This window comes from Mobula birostris, chromosome 4, assembly GCF_030028105.1.
Source record: "Mobula birostris isolate sMobBir1 chromosome 4, sMobBir1.hap1, whole genome shotgun sequence".
Lineage (NCBI taxonomy): Eukaryota > Metazoa > Chordata > Chondrichthyes > Myliobatiformes > Myliobatidae > Mobula > Mobula birostris.
In genome coordinates, this window is record NC_092373.1 from 209,287,973 (window position 1) to 209,313,891 (window position 25,919).

General features: G+C 45.9%; 1 protein-coding gene across 1 annotated transcript in view; it reads left to right on the top strand.

Moving 5' to 3' along the window:
* Positions 1-3,601: 3,601 nt before the first annotated feature.
* LOC140196934 (uncharacterized) overlaps positions 3,602-25,919 on the top strand; it is a 62,717-nt gene continuing 40,399 nt past the window's right edge. The window contains 1 exon segment of the mRNA XM_072256882.1: positions 3,602-5,489. Coding sequence (XP_072112983.1) covers positions 3,704-5,489 — 1,786 coding nt within the window. The 5' untranslated portion in view covers positions 3,602-3,703.

Genomic DNA, 25,919 nt, shown 5'->3' on the forward strand with positions numbered 1-25,919 from the left:
CCTTAAAAATATGCCCCCTCATGTTAGTCAGTTCAGCCTTCTGGAGAAGTTTCTGGCTATCCACACGATCGATGCCTCTCATCATCTTATACAACTCTCAGGTCACCTCTCATCTTCAGTCGCTCCAAAGTTTACTCAAACTATTCTCATAAGGCTGTTCTCCAACCCATGCAGCATCCTTGTAAATCTCATAGAACATAGAATAGTACAGCGCAGTACAGGCCCTTCGGCCCACAATGTTGTGCCGACCCTCAAACCCTGCCTCCCATATAAACCCCCACCTTAAATTCCTCCCTATACCTGTCTAGTAGTCTCTTAAACTTCACTAGTGTATCTGCCTCCACCACTGACTCAGGCAGTGCATTCCACGCACCAACCACTCTCTGAGTAAAAAACCTTCCTCTAATATCCCCCTTGAACTTCCCACCCCTTACCTTAAAGCCTGTCCTCTTGTATTGAGCAGTGGTGCCCTGGGGAAGAGGTGCTGGGTATCCACTCTATCTATTCCTCTTATTATCTTGTATACCTCTATCATGTCTCCTCTCATCCTCCTTCTCTCCAACGAGTAAAGCCCTAGCTCCCTTAATCTCTGATCATAATGCATACTTTCTAAACCAGGCAGAATCCTGGTAAATCTCCTCTGTACCCTTTCCAATGCTTCCACATCCTTCCTATAGTGAGGTGACCAGAACTGGACACAGTACTCCAAGTGAGGCCTAACTAAGGTCTCATATAGCTGTAACATTACATCACAGCTTTTGAACTCAGTCCCATGGTTGATGAAAGGCTCCTTAACAGCAATGTCAACCTGCACAGCAGCTTTGAGTGTACTATTGAAATGGACCCCAAGATATCACTGATCCTCCACAGTGCCAAAACTCCTAATATAATATTATATTCTGCCTGCAAATTTGACCTACGAAAATGAACCTCTGCACACTTATCTGGGTTGAACTCCATCTGCCACTTCTCATCCCAGTTCTGCATCCTATCGATGTCCCGCTGCAACCTCTGGCAACTGTCCAGTCTCTCCACAACACCCACAACATTTGTGTCATTAGCAAACTTACTAACGCACTATTCTACATGCTCATCAAGATCATTTATAGAAATCACAAACAGACGGGTCCCAGAACACATCCTTGCAGAACACCACTGGTCATTGTCCTCCATGCAGAATACGAACCATCTACAATCACCTTTTGGCTTCTGTGGGCAATCCAGTTCTGGATCCACAAAGCAAGGTCTACTTTGATCCTTGCCTCATTACTTTCTGAATGAGCCTTGCATGTGGAATCTTATCAAAAGTCTTATTGAAAGCCACGTACACTACATCCAATGCTCTACCTTCATCAGTGTGTTTTGTTACATCCTCAAAGAATTCAGTCAGGTTCATAAGGCACGACCTACCCGAGAAAAAGCCATGCTGACTATCGCAAATGAGATTATGTTTCCCCAAATGCTCATAAATTCTGCCTCTCAGGAGCTTCTCCAAAACATTGCCCTCCACTGAACTAAGACTCACTGGTGTAAAATTTCCTAGGTTACCTCTATTCCCTTTCCTGAACAAGGGAACAACGACTTCCAAATCGCTGACACTTCTCCGATCCCTATTGATGGTGCAAAGTTCATCGCCAGAGGCTCAGCAATTACCACCCTCACTTCCCACAGTAGCCTGAGGTATATCTCAACTTCAGTACCTCCAACCTGAGTTGAACTTGGTAAAATTGTGATGCTAGAGCTCACATTGAAAGTAGATCTTATAGAAACATGTAAAATTATGAAAGGGATAGATGAGATAAAGGCAGGAAAGTTGTTTCCACTACTAAATGAGACGAGAACCAGAGGACATCGCCTCAAGATTCAGGGAATTTGGGATGAAGATGAGGAGGAACTGCTTTTCCCAGAGAGGGGTGCATCTGTGGATTTCTCTGCCCAATGAAGCAGTGGAGGCTACCTCAGTAAATATATAGTCATAGTCATTCTTTATTGATCCCAAGGGAAATTTGGTTTTGTTCCATTGGCACCAACCAAGAACAGAGCATAAATATAGCAATATAACCATAAATAATTAAATAATAATATGTAAATTATGCCAAGAAATAAGTCCAGGACCAGCCTATTGGCTCAGGGTGTCTGACCCTCCAAGGCAGGAGTTGTAAAGTTTGATGGCCACAGGCAGGAATGACTTCCTATGACGCTCAGTGTTGCATCTCGGTGGAATGAGTCTCTGACTGAATGTACTCCTGTGCCCACCCAGTACATTATGTAGTGGATGGGAGACATTGTCCAAGACGGCATGCAACTTGGACAGCATCCTCTTTTCAGACACCACCGTCAGAGAGTCCAGTTCCATCCCCACAACATCACTGGCCTTACAAATAAGTTTGTTGATTCTGTTGGTGTCTGCTACCCTCAGCCTGCTGCCCCAGCACACAACAGCAAACATGATAGCACTGGCTATCACAGACTCGTAGAACATCCTCAGCATCGTCTGGCAGATGTTAAAGGACCTCAGTCTCCTCAGGAAATAGAGACGGCTCTGACCCTTCTTGTAGACAGCCTCAGTGTTCTTTGACCAGTCCAGTTTATTGTCAATTTATATCCCCAGGTATTTGTAATCCTCCACCATGTCCACACTGACCCCCTGGATGGAAACAGGGGTCACCGGTACCTTAGCTCTTCTCAGGTCTATCACCAGCTCCTTAGTCTTTTTCACATTAACCTGCAGATAATTCTGCTCACACCATGTGACAAAGTTTCCTACCGTAGCCCTGTGCTATATTTAAGACAAAGATCAGCCGTGATATTATTGAATGATGGAGCAGGCTTGATGGGCCAGATGTCTTACTCCTGCTCCTATTTCTTATGTTCTCACCACAGACTAAAATCTTACCTGAAATATTCTCCTTCACCCATTGATGTCTTTTCCAAATATTTTTACAGGTTTGAAATGGCAGAATACTTGTGTACATGAATCTCAAACACAACCATACATCAGTTTTGTTGTCTTTGTCTGGATATTTAACGAGCGACCGAATATTTTCTTTGCAACACCAACACATCTGCTGTCGACCCTTGGAGATGAAAAAGTATCTCATCCCAGCTGGAAATGTATTTGTCTCTGAAATGAATTTTTCTGTTGTAACTCAGTGAAATCCACTGGAACCAGGAGCTGAGAACACACCAGCATTAATTCACTCGAGATCAGTTCTTCAACTGCATTGATTGTATAAGGGCTTGAAACATCTGACTTTCTGAATTGCCAGAGAATTGATCGTAGTGAGATATCATTCTCCTTCTCTCAGTGTGGGAAGGGATTCACTCACAGGCTACCCACAGACACACCAGTGAGTTCACAGTGGGGGGAGGCCATTCACCCGCTCTGTGTGTGGGAGGGGAACCACTCAGTCATCCAGTCTGAAGATACATCAGCAAGTTCACAGCATAGTGAGGTGCTCCACCTGTTCTGACTGCGGGAAGCCATTCATTATGTTGTCGATGCTAAAGGTAAATCTGAAAATTCACCAGTGAGAGTACGGTAACCTGCTGAGATGGTGGAAGGGCATTCACACACTCAACCACACCACAGTGACACCAGTGAGTCCACACTGGGGAGAAGCCATTCACCTGCTCTGAATGTGGGAAAGGATTCACTCAATCATCTCAACTGAATGAACACCAGCGAGTTCACACTGGGGAGATGCCATTCACCTGCTCAGACTGTGGGAAGGGATTCACTCGCTCATCCAAACTACAGAGACACCAGCGAGTTCATACTGGGGAGCGGCCATTCACCTGTTCACACTGTGGGAAAGGATTCATTCAGCGTTCTCAGCTACTGATACACCAGCGAGTTCACACTGGGGAGAGGCCATTCAAATGCTCAGACTGTGGGAAGGGATTCAGTCAGTCATGCACACTCCAGAGACACCGGCGAGTTCACTCTGGGGAGAGGCCATTCACATGCTCAGACTGCGGAAAGGGATTCACTCTGTCAAATCAACTACTGACTCACCAGCTTGTTCACACTGGGGTGTGGCCATTCCAGTGCTCTGAATGTGGGAAGGGATTCGCTCAGTCAGCTCAACTGAGAGAACATCAGTTCGTTCACACTGGGGAGAAGCCGTTCACTTGCTCAGACTGTGGGAAGGGATTCACTCACTCGTCCACACTACAGAGACACCAGCGAGTTCACGCTGGGGAGAGGCCATTCACATGCTCTGAATGTGGGAAGGGATTCGCTGGGTCATCTCAACTGAAGCAACATCAGCGAGTTCACACCGGGGAGAGGCCATTCACCTGCTCAGACTGTGGGAAGGAATTCACTCGGTCAAGTCACCTACTGACTCACCAGTTTGTTCACACTGGGGAGTGGCCATTCCGCTGCTCTGAATGTGGGAAGGGATTCACTCGCCCATCCACACTACAGAGACACCAGCGAGTTCACACTGGGGAGAGGCCATTCACCTGCTCAGACTGTGGGAAGGGATTCGTTCAGCGTTCTCACCTACAGACACACAAGTTAGTTCACACTGGAGAGAGGCCTTTCACATGCCCTGAATGTGGGAAGAGATTCATTCAGCGTTCTCACCTACTGACACACAAGTTAGTTCACACTGGGCCACTACCATGCACATGCTCAGACTGTGGGAAGGGATTCACCCACTCAGCTCAACTGAGGGAGCATCAGCGAATTCACACTGGGGAGAAGCTGTTCACTTGCTCTGAATGTGGGAAGGTATTTGCTCAGTCATCTCAACTGAAGTTACATCAGCGAATTCACACTGCAGAGAGGCTGTTCAGCTGCTCTGAATGTGGGAAAGGATTCACTCATTCATCTCAGCTCTTAAGACACCAGCAAATTCACACTGGAGTGAAACCATTCATTTGCTCAGAATGTGGGAAGGGATTCACCTATTCAACTCAGCTGAAAGAACATCAGTTTGTTCACACTGCGGAGAGGCCGTTCACCTGCTCAGACTGTGGGAAAGGATTCATTCGGCGTTCTCGACTACTGACACACCAGTTGGTTCACACCGGGGAGAAACCATTCATCTGCTCAGAATGTGGGAAGGGATTCACTCATTCAGCTCAACTGAAGGAACATCAGCGACTTCACACTGGGGAGTGGCCATTCACCTGCTCTGAATGTGGGAAGGGATTCGCTCGGTCATCTCGACTGAAGGTGCATCAGCGAGTTCACACTGGGGAGAGGCCGTTCATCTGCTCTGAATGTGGTAAGGGATTCACTGGGTCATTTAATCTGCAGGTACATCAGCAACTTCATACTGGGGAAAGGCCATTCGTATGCTCTGATTGTGGGAAGGGCTTCACTCAGTCATTTCAACTGAAGATACATCAGCGAGTTCACACTGGGGAGATGCCATTCACATGCTCTGAATGTGGGAAGGGATTCACTCAGTCAACCAGACTTGTGAGGCACTACCGAATTCACACCAGGGAGAAACTGTTCACCTGCTCAGATTGTGGGAAGGAATTCACTCAGTCATCTGACTTTAAAGAACATCAGAGAATTCACACTGGGGGATGCCACTCACCTGTTCTGAGTGTGGGAAAGGATTCACTCAGACATCTCAGTTAAGACTATAAGATATTGGAGCAGAAGTAGGCCATTCGGCCCATGGAGTCTGCTCTGCCATTCAGTCATGGGCTGATCCAATTCTTCCAGTCATCCCCACTCCCCTGCCTTCTCCCCATACCCTTTGATGCCCTGGCTAATCAGGAACCCATCTCTCTCTGCCTTAAATGCACCCAATGACGTGGCCTCCACAGTTGACTGTGGCAAAAATTTCCAAAGATTTACCACACTCTAAAGTAATTTCTCCACATCTCTGTTCTAAATGGACATCCTTCCATCAAGATGTGGCCTCTTGTCCAAGACTCCCTTACCATGGGAAATAACTTTGCCATATCGAATCTGTTCAGGCCTTTTAACATTCGGAATGTTTCAGTGAGATGCCCCTCACTCTCCTGAACTCCAGGGAATACAGCCCAAGAGCTGCCAGACATTCCTCAAACAGTAACCTTTTCATTCCTGGAATAATTCTTGTGAATCTTCCCTGAGGCCTCTCCAATGTCAATATATTTTCTAAAATAAAGAGCCTAAAACACACAATATTCCAAGTGTGGTCTCACGAGTGCCTTATAGAGCCTCAGCATCACATTCCTGTCCTTATATTCTATACTTCTGGAAATGAATGCCAACATTGCATTTGTCTTCTTCACCACCAACTCAACCTGGAAGTTAACCTTTAGGGTATCGTGCAAAAGGACTCCCAATTTCCTTCGTATCTCTGCATTTTGAATTCTCTCCCAATTTAAATAATCGTCTGCCCATTTATTTCTTCCTCCAAAGTGCATGACCATACACTTTCCAACATTGTATTTCATTGGCTACTCCTGTACCTATTCCCCGAAACTACCTCGGTCTCTCTGAAGGCTCACCTCAGTCTCTCTGAAGGCTCTCTGTTTCCTCAGCACTACCCGCTCCTCCACCTATCTTTGTATCATCAGCAGGTTTCACCACAAATCCATTAATCTCATAGTCCAAATCATTGACGTACATCGTAAAAAGCAGTGGTCCAAACACTGACCACTGGAACTCCAGTGGTAACCAGCAGCCAGATAGAATAGGATCCCATTGTTCCCACTCTCTGTTTTCTGTTGATCGGCCAATGCTTCACCCATGCCAGTAACTTCCCTGTACCATGGGCTCTTATCATGCTAAGCAGCCTCATGTGCAGCACATTGTCAAAGGCCCAATGAAAATCCAAGTACACCACATTGACTGCATCTCCTTTGTCTACCCTGCTTGTAATTTCCTCCAAAAATTGCAGTAGGTTTGTCAGGCAGGATTTTCCTTTTAGGAAACCATGCTGGCTTTGGCCTATCTTGTCATGTGCCTCCCAGTACGCCATAATCGCATCCCTGACAATCGATTCCAACAACTTCCCAACCACAGAAGTCAGGTTAACAGCTCTATAGTTTCCCTTCTGCTGCCTCCCACCGTTCTTAAATAGTGGAGTAACATTTGCAATTTTCCAGTCATCCGGTACAATGTCAGAATCTATCAATTCTTGAAAGATCATTGGTAGATTGCCTTCACAATCTCTCCAGCTATTTCCTTCAGAACCTGAGAGTGCATTCCATCAGGTCCAGGAGATTTATCCACCCTCAGACCGTTAAGCTTCCTGAGCACCTTCTCAAGTCGTAATTTTCACTGCACATACTTCACTTCCCTGATACCCTTGAATGTCCGATATACTGCAGATGTCTTCCACTGTGAATACTGATGCAAAATACGTATTCAGTTCCTCTGCCATCTCTGTGTCTCCCATTACAATATCTCTTGTGTCATTTTCTATTGGTACTATATCTATCCTGAACTCTCTTTTACCTTTTATATAACTTAAAAAAATGTTTTTAGTATCTTCTTTGATATTAGTCGCCTGCTTCCTTTCATAATTTATCTTGTCCTTCCTAATGACCTTCTGTATCCAGAGAGTCGTGCCTGTCACGGCTCAGCACTGCCCTCTACCTGGTCGGAAGGCACACCACATGCCAGTCAACATTTCACCCCTCCCAACTAATCAATGCACACGTAACCATTGGCCACCTTAATTGGATTACCCCGCCTAGCACCAAGCCTTTGGCCCCCCGGTGAATCACCTGTGCTCAACCCTCCAGCCCCCTGACCTATAAAGGGTGCTACATGCGCTTGGCTCGCTGTCTTTTTTGCCATCCTCGAGGGACCTCCCTGCTTCACTCTAGGCTGAAGACTGCGGAACAGTGCTGGAAACACGTGGTGAGCTGTGCATTGAATAGGAGCGTTTGGGAACGTTTATTGTTGTCCCTGTAGCAGAGAGCCGTGCCTGCCCATAGTTAAGGGGTGGCAGGTAGAGTAGTTACTTTTCCCTTGCTTGTATATGTACCTGCACCCTGTAATCCTTGCCTTTGAGACCCAAAGAATCTGTCGCATTTGCATCACAACATTTTGCACTGTGAGCAGGGTGTCAGGGTGCGAATCTTTAGTGGGTCCGGCTGCCAGCCAAACCGACGGGCTGTCCGCGACTGCTGCAGTTATATGAGCCTGCAGGCGACCTCAGTTCCCCTGACCTGGAGCCCCTTGGCTCGGGTCGGGGCAGCTTGTGCTGCCTCCTGCAATGTGCAGCAGTGCTGCTGGAGCTCTTCTAGCTCCTTGTCCTTCTGACCACATAAGTGCTGAATGTGGTCGGTAATCCTGACCTGGCGTCTCAGCAGGAACACAAACAACCAAAAGGCACCCCTTTGACTCCCTTTAGCTTTGGGGAACCCTGATTCCTTAAGGAGGGAGACCACGTGATGGCCAGGCTTCTCGCCATGGGGGTCTAACTGCTCAGACCAGTCCGCTGTTTTCCTGTGGTTTGCCAGCATGCTGGCCAGACTCTCAAATCCCTCCCTTTGACTAGTCCACCCGGGGATCTTATTCTGGGTGCCTGCACTGGCATTCTTCCCCTTGTTCCAGAACATTCTCCCCTGTGCTCTGTGTCCAGCCAAGACCTATGAGACCCTGTTGGGTGTCCCCAGTGTCCCGCCATCTGGCACGCTCCCTACCTCCCGACTGGGAAACCACCGAACCTCCCGAGACCGAGGACTCGAGTGGAGTATGGATAAGACAGCCACAGGGTCCCCCCAAGAAGGGAGAAATTGTCGCATGTGGTACAGGGGACACCCGCTGGGTCGCCATTCAGGGTAACTCCAATTTGACCTGTATACATACCCGGCATACAGCGGCCGCCGGGACAAGAGGGCCATTACAGAGGCGGAGAAGCTCTGGATGATAGGCTTTCTCAGTTATGGATTGTCCCGGGAGGTGATCCAGATGACCAGTGTGCTGGAGAATGGCAAACGAGACGGCAGTGGCACTGCAACACACTGAGGATGCTCTCACCCGAACGGCGGCGGAACTGACAGCTGTCAGGATGGTCGCCCTGCAGAACCGAATGGCCCTGGACTACCTACTCACTGCTGATGGTGGAACGTGTGCAGTGATTGGTAAGGAATGCTGTACCTGTATCCCTGATGAGTCTAGCAACATCACCCACTTGGCTGCTCACTTTTGGGACTCGGTGGCTAAAATTCAAAAATCAAAGGACCAGCTCCTCCAGCAGAGCACCTCGTGGGGCAATTGGTGGCCGTTTGGGTCCCTGGGCAACTGTCATCCACTGGTCCATCGCACTCATTCTTGTCATCATCGCTATTTTATACTATGTTGTGCATGTCAAATTATTCAGCTGCTTAGAAATGGTTACTTCTAGTGTATGTTGATATTGTTTACGTGTGGTGGGTCTTCCAAGGGGTGGAGTGTCTCCAGGGAGCCATGCCTGTCACGGCTCAGCACTGCCCTCTACCTGGTTGGAAGGCAGACCACATGCCAGTCAACATTTCAGCCCTCCCAACCAATCAATGCACACTTAACCATTGGCCACCTTAATTGGATTAACCCGTCTAGCACCAAGCCGTTGGCCCCCTGTTGAATCACCAGGGCTGGACTGTCCAGCCCCCTGACCTATAAGGGGTGCTACATATGCTTGGCTCACTCTCTTTATTGCCATCCTCGGGGGACCACCCTGCTTCACTCCAGGCTGAAGACTGCAGAACAGCACTGGAGACCCGTGGTGAGCTGTGCATTGAATAGTGTGTGGGAGAGTTTATTGTTCCTGTAGCAGAGAGCCATGCCTGCCCATAGTCAAGTGGCAGGTAGCGTAGTCACTTTTCCCTTGCTGGTATATGTACCTGTACTCTGTCCCCACACCATTTTCCCATGTATTGTACTGGGAAATAGACTTTTCCCAGGCTGGTCTATTCTAAGCGCGTTTGTGCGAATATTGTAGCCGACGTATTGTCGCCAAGCTCTTCTCCCCTTGTAAATAAACTCCTTATTGTTAAAACTGTGTGTCCAGAATCCTTGCCTTTGAGACCCAAAGAATCTGCCTCATTTCCATCACAACACCTCATCTTCCCACTAGCTTTGGCTTCCTTGCATGCTCTCTCTTTTGATTTTACTTTGGCTCTGACTTCACTTGTCAGCCACGTTAGTGTCCTTCTTCCTTTCGACGGTTCCTTCTAGTTTAGAATATATCTGTCCTGCACTTCCCTCATTTTTTACAGAAAGTACAGCCATTGCTGCTGTGCTGTCTTTCCTGCTAGTGTCCCTTTCCAGTCAACTTTGGACAGTTCCCCTCTCGTGCCATTATAAATTCCTTTATTCCACTGAAATACCAACATGTTGGAATTTAGTTTCTCATCCTCAAATCATATTGTGATCACTGTTCCCTAAGGGTTTCGTAACCTTAAGCTCACTTATCACATCTGGATCATTGCACAACACCCAATTCAGCACAGCTGATCCCCTGGTGGGCTCAACAACAAGCTGTTCTAAAAAGATATCCCTTAGAGATTTTACAAACACTCTCTCTTGAGATCCAGTTCTGACCTGGTTTTCCTAATCCACTTTCATGTTAAAATCCCCAACGATTATCATGACATCAGCCTTCTGACTCGCCTTTTCTGTCCCCTGCAGTAGTTTGTAATCCATATCCCGGCGGCTGTTTGAAGGCCTGTATAGAACTGCTATTAGGGTCTTTTTTACCCTTGCCATTTCTGACTTCTATTCATAGAGACTCTACACCTTCCAATCCTATGTCATTCCTTTCTAATGATTTAATATTATTTCTTATACACAGGGCAACACCACCCCCTCTGCCAAATTACCTATCCATCTAAAGCACTGTATATCCTTGCATGTTCAGCTCCCAGTGGCAGCCATCCTTTAGCCAAGTTTCAGAGGTCGCCACAACGTCAAACTTGCCAATCTGTAGCTGAATTTCAAGATAATCCATTTTATTTCTTATGCTGCGTGCATTCAAATATATCACTTTCAGTCCAGTATTGAATGAACATCAGCGAGTAAGCACTGGGGAGAAACTGTTCAACTGCTCAGACTGTGGAAAGGAATTCACTCAGTCAACTGAATGAACATCACGAGTTTGCACTAAGTAGAAACCCTGTTCTTCTGTTCGGACTGGGAATGAATTCACACTTACATCTCGCCTGCCTACACACCAGACTGTTTTCAGCAGTGGGAGGACGTTGATCTGCTCAGACTGTGGGAAGGCATTCACACACTTATCTACGCTGCAGAGACAGTGCTGTGTTCACAATGTGGTGAGGGAGGTGACATGCTATGAACGTGGGATAGATTTCAATCAGTCATTCAACCTGTATCGCCCTATTGAGCTTTGACCCATCACTAATCGTAGAGATCAGAAGCTTGAGAGGACGAAATTCACTCAGGTTCGCCAAACGAATATTAACAGCAGTGGCTCAGGGCAGGTTATTTTTGAGATTTCAGCAGTGGCCAATCGGCATTGAGGATTGACTATCAAGAAGATATCAATGCTAGGCAGGAGCAAGTGGAGCGGCCAGTGTCCGAGTGGACAGAGTTGGAGCGGAGACTTTGAGGTTTCAGTGAGGAGAGCCTTCAATGAGCGAAGGCAAAACTATGCTGGAGGTGGAATTTTTTTGCCCCTTTCTTTACATTTGCTCAGTTAGAACAGTAGAGATGCCAGGCAGGAGAGTGGAAAGCTCCTCTTGCAGGATGTGGAAAGTCAGGGGCCCCGCCTCTGTCCCTGATAACTGCAGCTGTGAGAAATGCATCCAGCAGCAGCTCTGAGCAATCCACATTAAGGAGTTGGAGCTGGGACCTGATGAAGTCCAGATTATTCTGGAATCTGAAGGGGTGATAGGTAGGACAATCATTGAGTGCTGTGTAGCCCTCTGTCCATCTCCCTGAACAACACATTCGACACTCTTGGGGATGGTGGGATGACCTAGCAAAGGAAAGGCACAGCACTACGGCCTCTGGTGCTTAGTCTGGCTCTGTGACTGAGAACAGAAGGGTGGAGAAGAGGTGAGCTGTGGTCGTGGAACTGACTGAATGTTCTGTGAGTGAGAATGAAATTCAAGGATGGTATGTTGCCCGGGACATCTTGGATCGAATGCTCAGTTTTCCTAAGGAGAGTGATCAATGAAGGTCGTGATCCATGTGGGTGACAATGATATGGGCTGGAAGAGTAACGAGGTTCTGCAATGGGAGTTGAGGGAGTGAGGTGCTTAGTTAAAGAGCAGCTCGTCCAGGCCTGTGACCTCAGGTCTGTCATCTGTGCCACGTACCTGGAATAGGAAGAATATACAGTTTAAGGAGTTGGTGCAGGAGGGAGGGCATTAGACTTTTTGGATCATTTGAGCCTGCAAGGATATTGTGTGCACAAGAGTGTGAATGCGTTGGGGAAGTGGGAACATCATTAATGGAGGGTGAAGTAGGCTGTCAGGTCTCTGTCTCTCTCACACACACAAACACATGCAGCGGAGTGTGAGGGAGGAGAATGAGGAGGGTGGAGTTAGGTCTCCTTCACAAAGTCCCAGACTCACCCATCGCTCCCCGTCTGCGATTGGTCCAATTCCCTACCCCAGGCTGGGGGTGAGAGTTGAGTTGCCTTGCCAGCAAGAAAATGAATTGTTGGATAGTATCTGGTTAACACACTTCGATAATACATTTATATTGAACTTGAATATTGAAATGTGTTGTTTGAGAAACACGTACTGATGAGAAATGGTCTCAGTGAAGGTCTGAGAGTGGAAAATGAACCGGTGTTCAGCCCCACTGCTCCGTGCCAGACAAGAACCCCTGTCTGAGTCTATCCCATCTGTCTGTGCTTGACACATCTCACTCTAAAGTTTCTTCTTTCTGTACCTGCCAGTGTCTTTTATCTTCCTTCTCAACCCCATCCTCCTGCCTTCTCATCACCTTTGACGCCTTTACTCATCAAGCACTGCTCAATCTCTGTTTTAAATAAACCTGATGACTTGGCCTCCAGCCGTCCATGGCAGTGAATTTCACAGTTCCTCATCTCTCTAAATGCATGCTCTCTTGGATTAGATATTTTGACATGGAAGGTTAAAAAATGGCAGCTGCCTACTCTCTCTCTATATCTCTCGAAATCTGATCAAGCTCCATCAGGTCACCCTGAGCCTCCTCCACTCCAGAGAAAACAGCCCGAGTTTGTCCGAGCTCTCCTCACACAGTAGCTCGTGCCTCTAATCCACACAACATCCTGGTGAACCTGTTCGTTGCTGCCACAGAGGCCAGCGGCGTGTCGGGCTTTGAGTAAATGGTGGGTTGTTGATTAATAAGGTTGTCAAAGGTGACCGGTAGAAGGCAGCAGTGTGGAATTTAGAGGGTGAATCAAATAGCTGTGATCGAATATTGGAGAGGACTCAATGGATGGAATGGGCATTTCAGTTCTTACGACGAGCGGGATAGCGATGAGATGGTGAAGCGATGCGGAGGAAGCTGTGGGTGCCCAGGCAGGAGATGATGTTCAGCTCCTTTTCACTCTGTCTTCCAACTAACAACAATTAACTCAGAGTGGACCAATCACAAGTGCTTTTATGTTTAAAACATAGAAACATAGAAAATAGGTGCAGGAGTAGGCCATTCGGCCCTTCGAGCCTGCACCGCCATTTATTATGATCATGGCTGATCATCCAACTCAGAACCCCGCCCCAGCCTTCCCTCCATACCCCCTGACCCCCGTAGCCACAAGGGCCATATCTAACTCCCTCTTAAATATAGCCAATGAACTGGCCTCAACTGTTTCCTGTGGCAGAGAATTCCACAGATTCACCACTCTCTGTGTGAAGAAGTTTTTCCTAATCTTGGTCCTAAAAGGCTTCCCCTCTATCCTCAAACTGTGGCCCCTCGTTCTGGACTTCCCCAACATCGGGAACAATCTTCCTGCATCTAGTCTGTCCAATCCCTTTAGGATTTTATACGTTTCAATCAGATCCCCCCTCAATCTTCTAAATTCCAATGAGTACAAGCCCAGTTCATCCAGTCTTTCTTCATATGAAAGTCCTGCCATCCCAGGAATCAATGTGGTGAACCTTCTTTGTACTCCCTCTATGGCAAGGATGTCTTTCCTCAGATTAGGGGACCAAAACTGCACACAATACTCCAGGTGTGGTCTCACCAAGGCCTTGTACAACTGCAGTAGTACCTCCCTGCTCCTGTACTCGAATCCTCTCGCTATAAATGCAAGCATACCATTCGCCTTTTTCACCGCCTGCTGTACCTGCATGCCCACTTTCAATGACTGGTGTATAATGACACCCAGGTCTCGTTGCACCTCCCCTTTTCCTAATCAGCCACCATTCAGATAATAATCTGTTTTCCTATTTTTGCCACCAAAGTGGATAACTTCCACATTTATCCACATTAAATTGCATCTGCCATGAATTTGCCCACTCACCCAACCTATCCAATTCACCCTGCATCCCCTTAGCATCCTCCTCACAGCCAACACTGCCGCCCAGCTTCGTGTCATCCGCAAACTTGGAGGTGCTGCATTTAATTCCCTCATCCAAGTCATTAATATATATTGTAAACAACTGGGGTCCCAGCACTGAGCCTTGCGGTACCCCACTAGTCACCGCCTGCCATTCTGAAAAGGTCCCGTTTATTCCCACTCTTTGCTTCCTGTCTGCTAACCAATTCTCCACCCACACCAATACCTTACCCCCAATACCGTGTGCTTTAAGTTTGCACACTAATCTCCTGTGTGGGACCTTGTCAAAAGCCTTTTGAAAATCCAAATATACCACATCCACTGGTTCTCCCCTATCCACTCTACTAGTTACATCCTCAAAAAATTCTATGAGATTCGTCAGACAAGATTTTCTTTTCACAAATCCATGCTGACTTTGTCCGATCATTTCACCGCTTTCCAAATGTGCTGTTATCACATCCTTGATAACCGACTCCGGCAGTTTCCCCACCACCAACGTTAGGCTAACCAGTCTATAATTCCCCGGTTTCTCTCTCTCTCCTTTTTTAAAAAGTGGGGTTACATTAGCCACCATCCAATCCTCAGGAACTCGTCCAGAATCTAACGAGTTTTGAAAAATTATCACTAATGCATCCACTATTTCTTGGGCTACTTCCTTAAGCACTCTAGGATGCAGACCATCTGGCCCTGGGGATTTATCTGCCTTCAATCTCTTCAATTTACCTAACACCACTTCCCTACTAACATGTATTTCGCTCAGTTCCTCCATCTCACTGGATCCTCTGTCCCCTACTATTTCTGGAAGATTATTTATGTCCTCCTTAGTGAAGACAGAACCAAAGTAATTAATCAATTGGTCTGCCATGTCCTTGCTCCCCATAATCAATTCACCTGTTTCTGTCTGCAGGGGACCTACATTTGTCTTTACCAGTCTTTTCCTTTTTACATATCTATAAAAGCTTTTACAGTCCGTTTTTATGTTCCCTGCCAGTTTTCTCTCATAATCTTTTTTCCCCTTCCTAATTAAGCCCTTTGTCCTCCTCTGCTGAACTCTGAATTTCTCCCAGTCCTCAGGTGAGCCACTTTCTCTGGCTAATTTGTATGTTTCTTCTTTGGAATTGATACTATCCCTAATTTACTTGCAAATGGGATGATTAGCAAGAACTGGTAATAGCTTTGTCCAAAAAAAAACAACACACAGTACATGGGAGGTTAGTGAGGAAAATTCAGTCGCTAGGTATACATGGAGAGGTGGTAAATTGGATTAAACATTGGCTCAATGGAAGAAGCCAGAGAGTGGTGGTAGAGAATTGCTTCTCTGAGTGGAGGCCTGTGACTAGTGGTGTGCCACAGGGATCAGTGCTGGGTCCATTGTTATTTGTCATCTATATCAATGATCTGGATGATAATGTGGTAAATTGGATCAGCAAGTTTGCTGATGATACAAAGATTGGAGGTGTAGTAGACAGTGAGGAAGGTTTTCAGAGCCTGCAGAGGGACTTGGACCAGCTGGAAAAATGGGCTGAAAAATGGCAGATGGAGTTTAATACTGACAAGTGTGAGGTATTGCACGTTAGAAGGACAAACCAATGTAGAACATACAGGGTTAATGGTAAGGCACTGAGGAGTGCAGTGGAACAGAGGGATCTGGGAATACAGATACAAAATTCCCTAAAAGTGTCGTCACAGGTAGATAGGGTCATAAAGAGAGCTTTTGGTACATTGGCCTTTATTAATCGAAGTATTGAGTATAAGAGCTGGAATGTTATGATGAGGTTGTATAAGGCATTGGTGAGGCCGAATCTGGAGTATTTTGTTCAGTTTTGGTCACCAAATTACAGGAAGGATATAAATAAGTTTGAAAGAGTGCAGAGAAGGTTTACAAGGATGTTGCCAGGACTTGAGAAACTCAGTTACAGAGAAAGGTTGAATAGGTTAGGACTTTATTCCCTGGAGCGTAGAAGAATGAGGGGAGATTTGATAGAGGTATATAAGATTATGATGGGTATAGATAGAGTGAGTGCAAGCAGGCTTTTTCCACTGAGGCAAGGGGAGAAACAAACCAGAGGACATGGGTTAAGGGTGAGGGGGGAAAAGTTTAAAGGGAACATTAGGGGGTGCTTCTTCACACAGAGAGTGGTGGGAGTATGGAATGAGCTGCCAGACGAGGTGGTAAATGCGGGTTCATTTTTAATATTTAAGAATAAATTGGACAGATACATGGATGGGAGGTGTATGGAGGGATGTGGTCCGTGTGCAGGTCAGTGGGACTAGGCAGAAAATGGTTCGGCACAGCCAAGAAGGGCCAAAAGGCCTGTTTCTGTGCTGTAGTTTCTATGGTTCTATGGTTCTACAGTCACTCAATAGACAATAGGTGCAGGAGTAGGCCATTCAGCCCTATTCACTCCCATTGACACAAGGTCAAGGACAGGGTGCGTTATGTCTGCTCAATCGGTGTATCTGGCATTTTTCCAGTAACACAGCCGCAGGTCTGCGGTCAAGTGCACAGGTACCATCAACAACATGTTGCACGCACTTTATTAGCAAAGCACTCTGATAAACTACAGGTTCCAGCTTGTTGCAGACATAAACGCCATTTTGGTGTGACAAGCGAAGTACATTTACCCAGTGGTGGAGAAGCATTCCTACACCCCCTGCCCTCTGTGAAAACCCTTCCACCCTTACGTCACTCCCCATTTCTGTTAACACCCCCGATCCTTGCAGCCGTCACCATCTGTGAAAACACTTCTAACCCTACACCCATCACCATTGTATAAACCCGCCTGAATCTTACACCACTCGCCATCTCTGTAAAACCCTCCACCATCAGCTGGCCCCAGAAAGACACCAACCGTGGCAGGCGGCAGGGCTCACAGAATACATTCACACTAGCTGACTTTTTTAAAAATAAACCTACCAATTTACATACGCAAACATGAGGAAATCTGCAGATGCTGGAATTTCAAACAACACACATGAAAGTTGCTGGTGAATGCAGCAGGCCAGGCAGCATCTCTAGGAAGAGGTACAGGCAGGCATAGCTAGGACCCATGTGGGTGCCGATGGCTACACCTTTAGTTTGGAGGAAGTGGGAGGAGCCAAAGGACAAATTATTAAGAGTAAGGACTAATTCCACTAGACGAAGCAGAGTGGTGGTAGAGGAGAACTGATTAGGTCTAGAATCCAAAAAGAAGTGGAGAGTTTTGAGACCTTCCTGGTGGGGGATGAAAGTATATAGGGACTGGACATCCATGGGGAAAATAAAGCGGTGGGGGCCAGGGAACTTAAATTCATCGAAAAATTTCAGAGCGTGAGAAGTGTCACGAACGTAGGTAGGAAGGGATTGAACAAGGGAGGATAAAACAATGTCAAGGTATGCAGAAATGATTTCGGTGGGGCAGGAGCAAGCTGAGCAATAGGTCTACATGGACAGGCAGGTTTCCCCCCTCCCCCTTTCTTTCTCCCTAGGCCTCCCGTCCCATGATCCTCTCATATCCCTTTTGCCAATCACCTGTCCAGCTCTTGGCTCCATCCCTCCCCCTCCTGTCTTCTCCTACCATTTCGGATCTCCCCCTCCCCCTCCCACTTTCAAATCTCTTACTAGTTCTTCTTTCAGTTAGTCCTGACGAAGGGTCTCGGCCCGAAACGTCAACTGTACCTCTTCCTAGAGATGCTTGGCCTGCTCCATTCACCAGCATCTTGTGTGTGTTGCTGCCGATTTACATGATGATCTTCACTAAACCTCTTCCTATCTTTACCTTCTCCCCTCCACTTCCTGCTTTCCACAAGGTTTCCATTCGTCTCTTCTCACTAATCTCGCTCCTGGAACATATCCTTGCAAGCGAGGGAAGTTCTATGCACTCCTATTCACTTCCTTCCTCAGCTCCATTCGTCCTTCCGGGTGAGGCAACACTTCACCTGAGGGTCTGTCAGGTTGATCTACTGTACCTGATGCTCCCAGTGCAGCCGCCTCTACATCAGTGAGCCCCAATGTAGATCAGGAGTCTGCTTTGTCAAGTACCTTTGCTCCGTCCACAACAAACAGAATTTCCCAGTCACAAACAAGTGAAAATCTGAAGAAGCTGGAAACCAAGCAACACACAAATAATCTTCAATGTTTTCTAGTTCCCTTGCCCCGATCATCTTATTTTCACTATGGATACCCAGTCCATATACAACTACACCTCCCACCAGGAAAGCCACAGAGCTCTCCATTTTCATCTGGACACCAGGCCCAAGGAGTTCCCCTCCACAACCACTCTCCTGCTCTTTGTTTCCCTTGTCTTCTTTGTTTGAGCTGAACTCCACTGTCACTTTTTCTGTCATCTTGCAGTAAACTGGTGTTGGTCATGTGTGTGAATGATTTGGTGGAGAATGTAGGTCGAACAATTAGTGAGGGTGTGGATGACACTAAGCTGGTCTGTGGTGAAGCTGAGGGTTGTGTGAGGTTACAGTGGGATGGAGACCAGCTGGGAAAGTGGGCATACGATAGCAGGCCGATATTTACTCTTACTCAAAGACATGTCTTTAGGACGTCAAAAAAGACCATCATTCAGATAGTCATAGTCATAGTCGTACTTTATTGATCCCAGGGGAAATTGGTTTTCGTTACAGTTGCACCATAAATAATTAAATAGTAATAAAACCATAAATAGTTAAATAGTAATATGTATGTTATGCCAGGAAATAAGTCCATGACCAGCCAATTGGCTCAGGGTGTCTGACCCTCCATAGGAGGAGTTGTAAAGTTTGATGGCCACAGGCAGGAATGACTTCCTATGACGCTCTGTGCTGCATCTCGGTGGAATGAGTCTCTGGCTGAATGTACTCTTGTTCCCAACCAGTACATTATGTAGTGGATGGGAGACATTGTCCAAGATGGCATGCAACTTAGACAGCATCCTCTTTTCAGACACCACCGTGAGAGAGTCCAGTTCCATCCCCACAACATCACTGGCCTTACGAATGAGTTTGTTGATTCTGTTGGTGTCTGCTACCCTCGGACTGCTGCCCCAGCACACAACAGCAAACATGACAGCACAGGCCACCACAGACTCGTAGAACATCCTCAGCATCGTCCGGCAGATGTTAAAGGACCTCAGGAAATAGAGATGGCACTCTCCCTTCTTGTAGACAGCCTCAGTGTTCTTTGACCAGTCCAGTTTATTGTCAATTCGTATCCCCAGGTATTTGTAATCCTCCACCATGTCCACACTGACCCCCTGGAGTCACCGGTACCTTAGCTCTCCTCAGGTCTACCACCAGCTCCTTAGTCTTTTTCATATTAAGCTGCAGATAATTCTGCTCACACCATGTGACAAAGATGAAGAGACAGCTTCCCCTGGGGCTGTGGATTGAGAAGACAAGACTGGGGCTTTGGTTCAGTTCATCAGGTTGGAGGGTCCTGAGACAATATAATGTGTTGCTCCTCCATCCTGAGCGTGACCTCATCAATCAGGGGAACACTTTGTCGAGCAGCTTCGCACCAGTGTCAAACATTTTAATACTGAATCCCATTCCTGTTCTGACATGTCGATCAACGGCCTCCTCTTGCGCCGTGATGAGACCACCTTCCAATAAACAAATCCCCCGCCCACCCCGCCTTCCTCTATTTCCCACTCTGACCTTTTACTTCACACCTGACTATTACTCCTCACGGTTCGCTCCCCCTTCCCTCTCTACCGTGGCCCACTCTCCCCTCCGATCAGGTTCTTTCTTCTCCAACCTTTGACTTTTCCTACCCACCTGGCTTCACCTGTTGCCTTCCAGCAAGCATCTTTCCCCTCCCCATTTTTAAAAAAAATTCTGGCTTCTTCTGGGTACCTCCAGCACCCAGGGCATGCCCTTTTCTCACTGTTACCATCAGGTAGGAGGTACGCACTAGGCCATTCAGGAACAGCTTCTTCCCTTCCGCTATCCGATTCTGAAATGGACATCGTACCCTTGGACATTAACTCACTTTTTGAGTATACAGTATTTCTGATTTTGCACTTTTAAAAATCTCTTCAAAATATGTATACTGTAATTGATGTACTTATTCATTATTATTATTTCATTTATTATTTATTATTATTAATACATTTCTATATTATGTAGTGCATTGAACTGCTGCTGCTAAGTTGATAAATTTTACGTCACATGCCGGTGATAATAAACCTGATTCTGATTCCCCCTTCCTTCTCAGCCCTGCAAAAGGGTCTCGCCCCAAAACGCCGACAGTTTATTCCTTTACATAGATACTGCCTGAGATGCTGAGATCCTCCAGCGTCTTGTGTGAGTTGTTCTGGATCTCCAGCATCGTGTTTGTCCAGAAATCGTCGTCTGGGACCAGGCGATCATGTGAAGGTCAGACAGAGTTCCGCAAAGCCGCGCGTGCGCTCAGAGGTTACAAGGCTCTCGGAGACTCAGCATCAGGTAGATAGCACATTGCACATTTAGATGGAGACGTAACGTAAAGATTTTTACTCTTTATGTATTTGGATGTAAGAAATAAAGTCAATTCATTCATTCGGATTGTGGGGCCGAGAGAGAGGGAATCCGGACCGCCCCGGGATGCGGAAGCAATGGTGTGTCACATCTCACAGTAATTGTCCCTTAGTCGCGGTTCCGGCGGCAGTGCACGTAGCACCCCTCCTAAATGCTGCCGTGTCACTGAGCCTTTTGTTTACTGAGCGCAGGCGTGATTTTCCGGACAGTCTGCAACCCTTACGCTTGCGTATGTGATCTCCTGGTCACGGTTGGCGAATTCTGGAATGAGCACGAGAAAGTCACAAATACGGAAATCCGCAGCGACTCACTCAAAACTCTGGAGGAACTTAGCAGCTCAAGCAACATTTATGGAAAAGAATAAACAGCCGGCGGTTCAGACCAAGTCACTTCTTCAGCACTGAGAAGGACGGGGGAAGATGCCAGAATTAAAAGGTGGGGGATCGGAGGGGAAAGAGGTGATATTTGTAGCCAGGTGGGTGGGAAAGGTCAAGGGCTGGAGAAGAAAGAATCTGATAGGAGCGGAGAGTGACCAGAGAACAGAAATCTACAGCACGTTACAAGCGCTTCAGTACACTATGTTGTGCCGACCACGTATCCTACTCCAGAAACTGCCTAGACTATGCCTACCGTATAGCCCTCTATTTTCAAGCTCCATGTACCTATATAGGTCTCTTAGCAGACTGCATTGTATTTGCTTCTGCCACCTTCACTGGCAATGAATTCCACACTAACTTACCTCTGACATCTCCCTTGTACCTACTTCCAAGCACCTTAAAACTATGCCCTATAGCTCTTGACTTCAATCCCACAGCTGATGAAGGCCAACACACCATATGCCTTCTTAACAACACGGTAAACCTGCAGAGCAGCTTTGGGGTCAGATGGTGAATATTATATTCTGTCTTGAATTTTGACCAACCAAAATGAACAACTTATCTGGGTTCAGCTCCATCTCAGCTCAGTTCTGCATTCTATCGATGTCACGCTGTTACTTCACACAACCCTGTAGTCTATCAACAACACCCTCAACTTTGAATCATTAGCAAACTTACTAACCCTTCTTCATCTTTATCCAGTTATTTATAAAAAGCTCAAGGAGGAGGGGTCCCAGAAGAGATCACTGTGGAACACCATTTGTTAACGTCCTTCATGCTGAAAATGAAACATCTACAACCACCCGTTGCCATCTGTGGGCAAGCCAATTTTCGATCTATAAAGTCAGATGCCCGCTGAATCCCATTGCCTCATTACTTTCTGAATAAGCCCTGCATGCGAAACCTTACCAAATGTCTTACTGAAGTCTGTATACACTACATCCACTGTTCTACCTTCATCAAAGTGGTTTGCTACTTTCTCAAAGAATTCAATTAGGTTTGTAATGCATGAACTGCCCTTGAGAAAGCCATTCTGACTATCCTTGATCAGAATGCATCTCTCAAAATGCTCATGCATTCTGCCTCAGAGGATCTTCTCCAACAACTTGCCTATCACTGAAGTAAGACTCACTGGTCCATGATTTCCTGGGTTATCTCTACTCACTTTTTTGAACAGCGTAACGACATTTGCAAACTTCCAATCATCTGGTACTTCTTCCGTTCTGGTTGATAATGCAAAGATCAACCCCAGAGGCTCAGCAATTTCCTTACTCGCTTCCCACAGTAGCCTGGGTATATTTCGTACGGTCCCAGCGACTTATCTAACTTAATATCTTTCCAATGCTCCAACACAGCGTCTTTCTTAATGTCTATATGCTCAAGTGGTTCAATCCGCTGTAAGTCTTCCCCACAGTTGTGAAGGTCCCTTTCCCTGGTGAATACTGAACCAAATTATTAAGTACCTCCACTACCTGATCTAACTCCATGCTGACGTTTCCACTATCGCATCCGATTGGTCGTATTATCACATTGTTCATCCTCCTGCTCTTCACATACTTGTAGAATGTCTTGGGGTTTTTCTTAATCCTGCTCGCCAAGACTTTCTCATGGCCCCTTCCAGGTCTCCTAATTCCACCGTTAATCCCCTTCCTGGTAACCTTGTAACTTTCTAGAAGTCTATCTGTACCAAGTTTATTGAAACTTCCATAAGCATTTCTGTTCTTCTGAACGATATTATCCATAACCTTTGTACACAATGGTTCTTTTACCCTACTATGCTTCCCCTGCCTCAATGGAACTTACCTGCATAGAATGCCATGCAAATGTTCCCTGAACATTTGCAACATTTCTGTCGTGCATTTCCCTGAAAACACCTGCCACAATTTATGCTCCTGACTTTCTGCCTAACAGCATGATATTTCCCTCTACCCAATTAAATGTTCACACAAATTTTGTGCTCCTGTCCCTCTCCAAAGCTATGGTGCAGGAGATAAAAGTTGTGAACACTTCCTCCAAAAATTTTTCCCTCTCCACCAACCAGGTTCATTTCCCAGTACCAGATCAAGTACAGCCTCTTCTCAAGTTGGATTGTCCACATATTGTGCCAGGAATCCTTCCTGAGCACACGTAACAAACTCCAACCCATCCAAACCCCTTGCTCCAAGGAATCACCCATCACAACAACCGTATTATTATTGCACCCTTCCAGAATTTGCCTCCACCATAGAAACATAGAAAACATAGAAACATAGAAAACCTACAGCACAGTACGGGACCTTCGGCCCACAAAGCTGTGCCAAACACGTCCTTACCTTAGAGTTACCTATGCTTACCCATAGCCCTCTATTTTTCTAAGCTCCATATACCCATCCAGGAGTCTCTTAAAAGACCTTGTCATTTCCACCTCCACCACTGCCGCCAGCAGCCCATTCCATGCACTCACCACTCCCTGTGTAAAAAACTTACGCCTGACATCTCCTATGCCCCTACTTCCAAGCACCTTAAAACTACGCCTCACGTGCTTGCAACTTCAGCCCTGGGGAAAAAAGCCTCTGACTATCCACACGATCAATGCCTCTCATTTTCTTGTACACCTCTATCAGGTCACCGCTCATCCCTGCCTGCCTCTCGATGTCTCTGTTACTATTGGGGGGTCTATCTAAACACCCAATAGAGTTATTGTCCCCTTCCTCTTTCTGACTGCTCCCCACACTGACTCAGTGGACAATCCCTTCACGTCTTCCTCGTTTTCTGCAGCCATGATACTATCCCTGATTAGCAAGCCATGCTCCCACCTCTTTTACCTCCTTCTCTGTACTTCTTGAAACATCTAAAGCCCTGCACTCTCAGCAGCTATTCCTGCCCGACACATCTGTTTATGCAATGTCACGTGACTGGCAACAATGAATATAGAATTGACACAGATTTTATAAAAACAAACATTTATTAAACTTTGCTCAAAAATAGCAAAATGTATTTAAACGACTAACTTAACCGAAATTTAACTGCTATACGGCAACTCTGGAACAGTTCTTAAAAGAGTAAATGCGAAAACAGTTCTTAAAGTGGTAAATTCAAACACAGTTCTTCGAATGGTAAATTCGAAAGTCCAAGAGATTTATACAATCAATTAGGAGAGACGTTCCTGATTAAAGAATTCCTCGAGGACGTGAGTTACTGCTGATCCCAGCCGGAACCTGCCTTGTCTGCAGGATTCACGACGATGGAAATAAAACGGTTTAAAGCAATTGACCTTTTCCTCTGGAGAATAGACACTGCACAACCCTTCCTACTTTAGCAGGGGTTATCTCATGCAGGTTACTGTTTCTTGAACGAAGATTCAATAAAGGTCGATCCTGTCCAAAACCGCCAAACAATTATCAGCTTTACTCGACTCGGCGAATTCCTGTACTTTGGTAAGGTCTTCACTCTCCAATAATACTCACAATAGAAAGTAGAACTCCACCTTAAAACGAAACTGCATCATAAGATGAATATGCAGCAATACAGAGTAACTAACACAAAACTAAACTGAAAACTAACTGCGTCACACCAGGGGTCTCCTTTATAGACCTAAGGTCATCATGTGACCTCACTGGCGGGAAAATTACATCACGTGACCTCCGCAAGACCATTACATCATGCTCATAAGGCAGTCAAAAGATATCAGTGAGGTATGTAACACCTCCCTCCAAAAAATAAATTTGGATCTTTTCGTAGCAAAATTTCAACAATTAACTATTTACAAAAAAAAACAAATGTATAAAATTTACAACTTACACAATATACACAGAATTATCATACAGTATCTTGCAAGCTAATATACAGTAGGAGTGTTCCAAGTGTTAAAATACCACGCCATAAAAAAATTTACATTGTACATTTAACATCTAGATAGACAATCCAGCGATCACATTATCTTTACCTTTAATATGAGTGATCAAAATATTATACTCCTGTAACAGCAAACTCCAATTTCGTAATCTTCTCTTTTTGTTTTTCATCTTACTCAAAAACACTAATGGATTATGATCGGTGTAAACTATGAGTGGTTTCTGAGTAGTACCACCATACACTTCAAAATGTTGTAAAGCCAAAACAAGAGATAATAATTCCTTTTCTATATTTGAATAATTTCTTTGATGGGCATTAAATTTCTCAGAAGAATAAGCTACCAGACGATCAACTTCATCACCCTCATCCCTTTGAAGTAACACTGCTCTGGCAGCTTCATCACTAGCATCTACAGCTGATGAAAATGGTTTTTCAAAGTCAGGGGATTTGAGTACAGGTTGACTACATATTATAGTTTTCAATTTATCAAAGGCCTCTTGACAAGGCTCTGTCCAAACAAACTTTTCATTTTTCCTCAAGAGGTTAGTTAATGGAAGAACAATATTCTCAAAAGTCTTAAAAAATTTTCGGTAATATCCTACCATACCCAAGAAATCTTCTTCAAAGTTGCTGGTGAACGCAGCAGGCCAGACAGCATCTCTAGGAAGAGGTACAGCCGACGTTTCGAGCTGGTCTCGGCCCAAAAAGTCGACTGTACTTCTTCCTAGAGATGCTGCCTGGCCTGCTGCATTCACCAGCAACTTTGATGTGTGTTGCTTTAATTTCCAGCATCTGCAGAATTCCTCGTGTT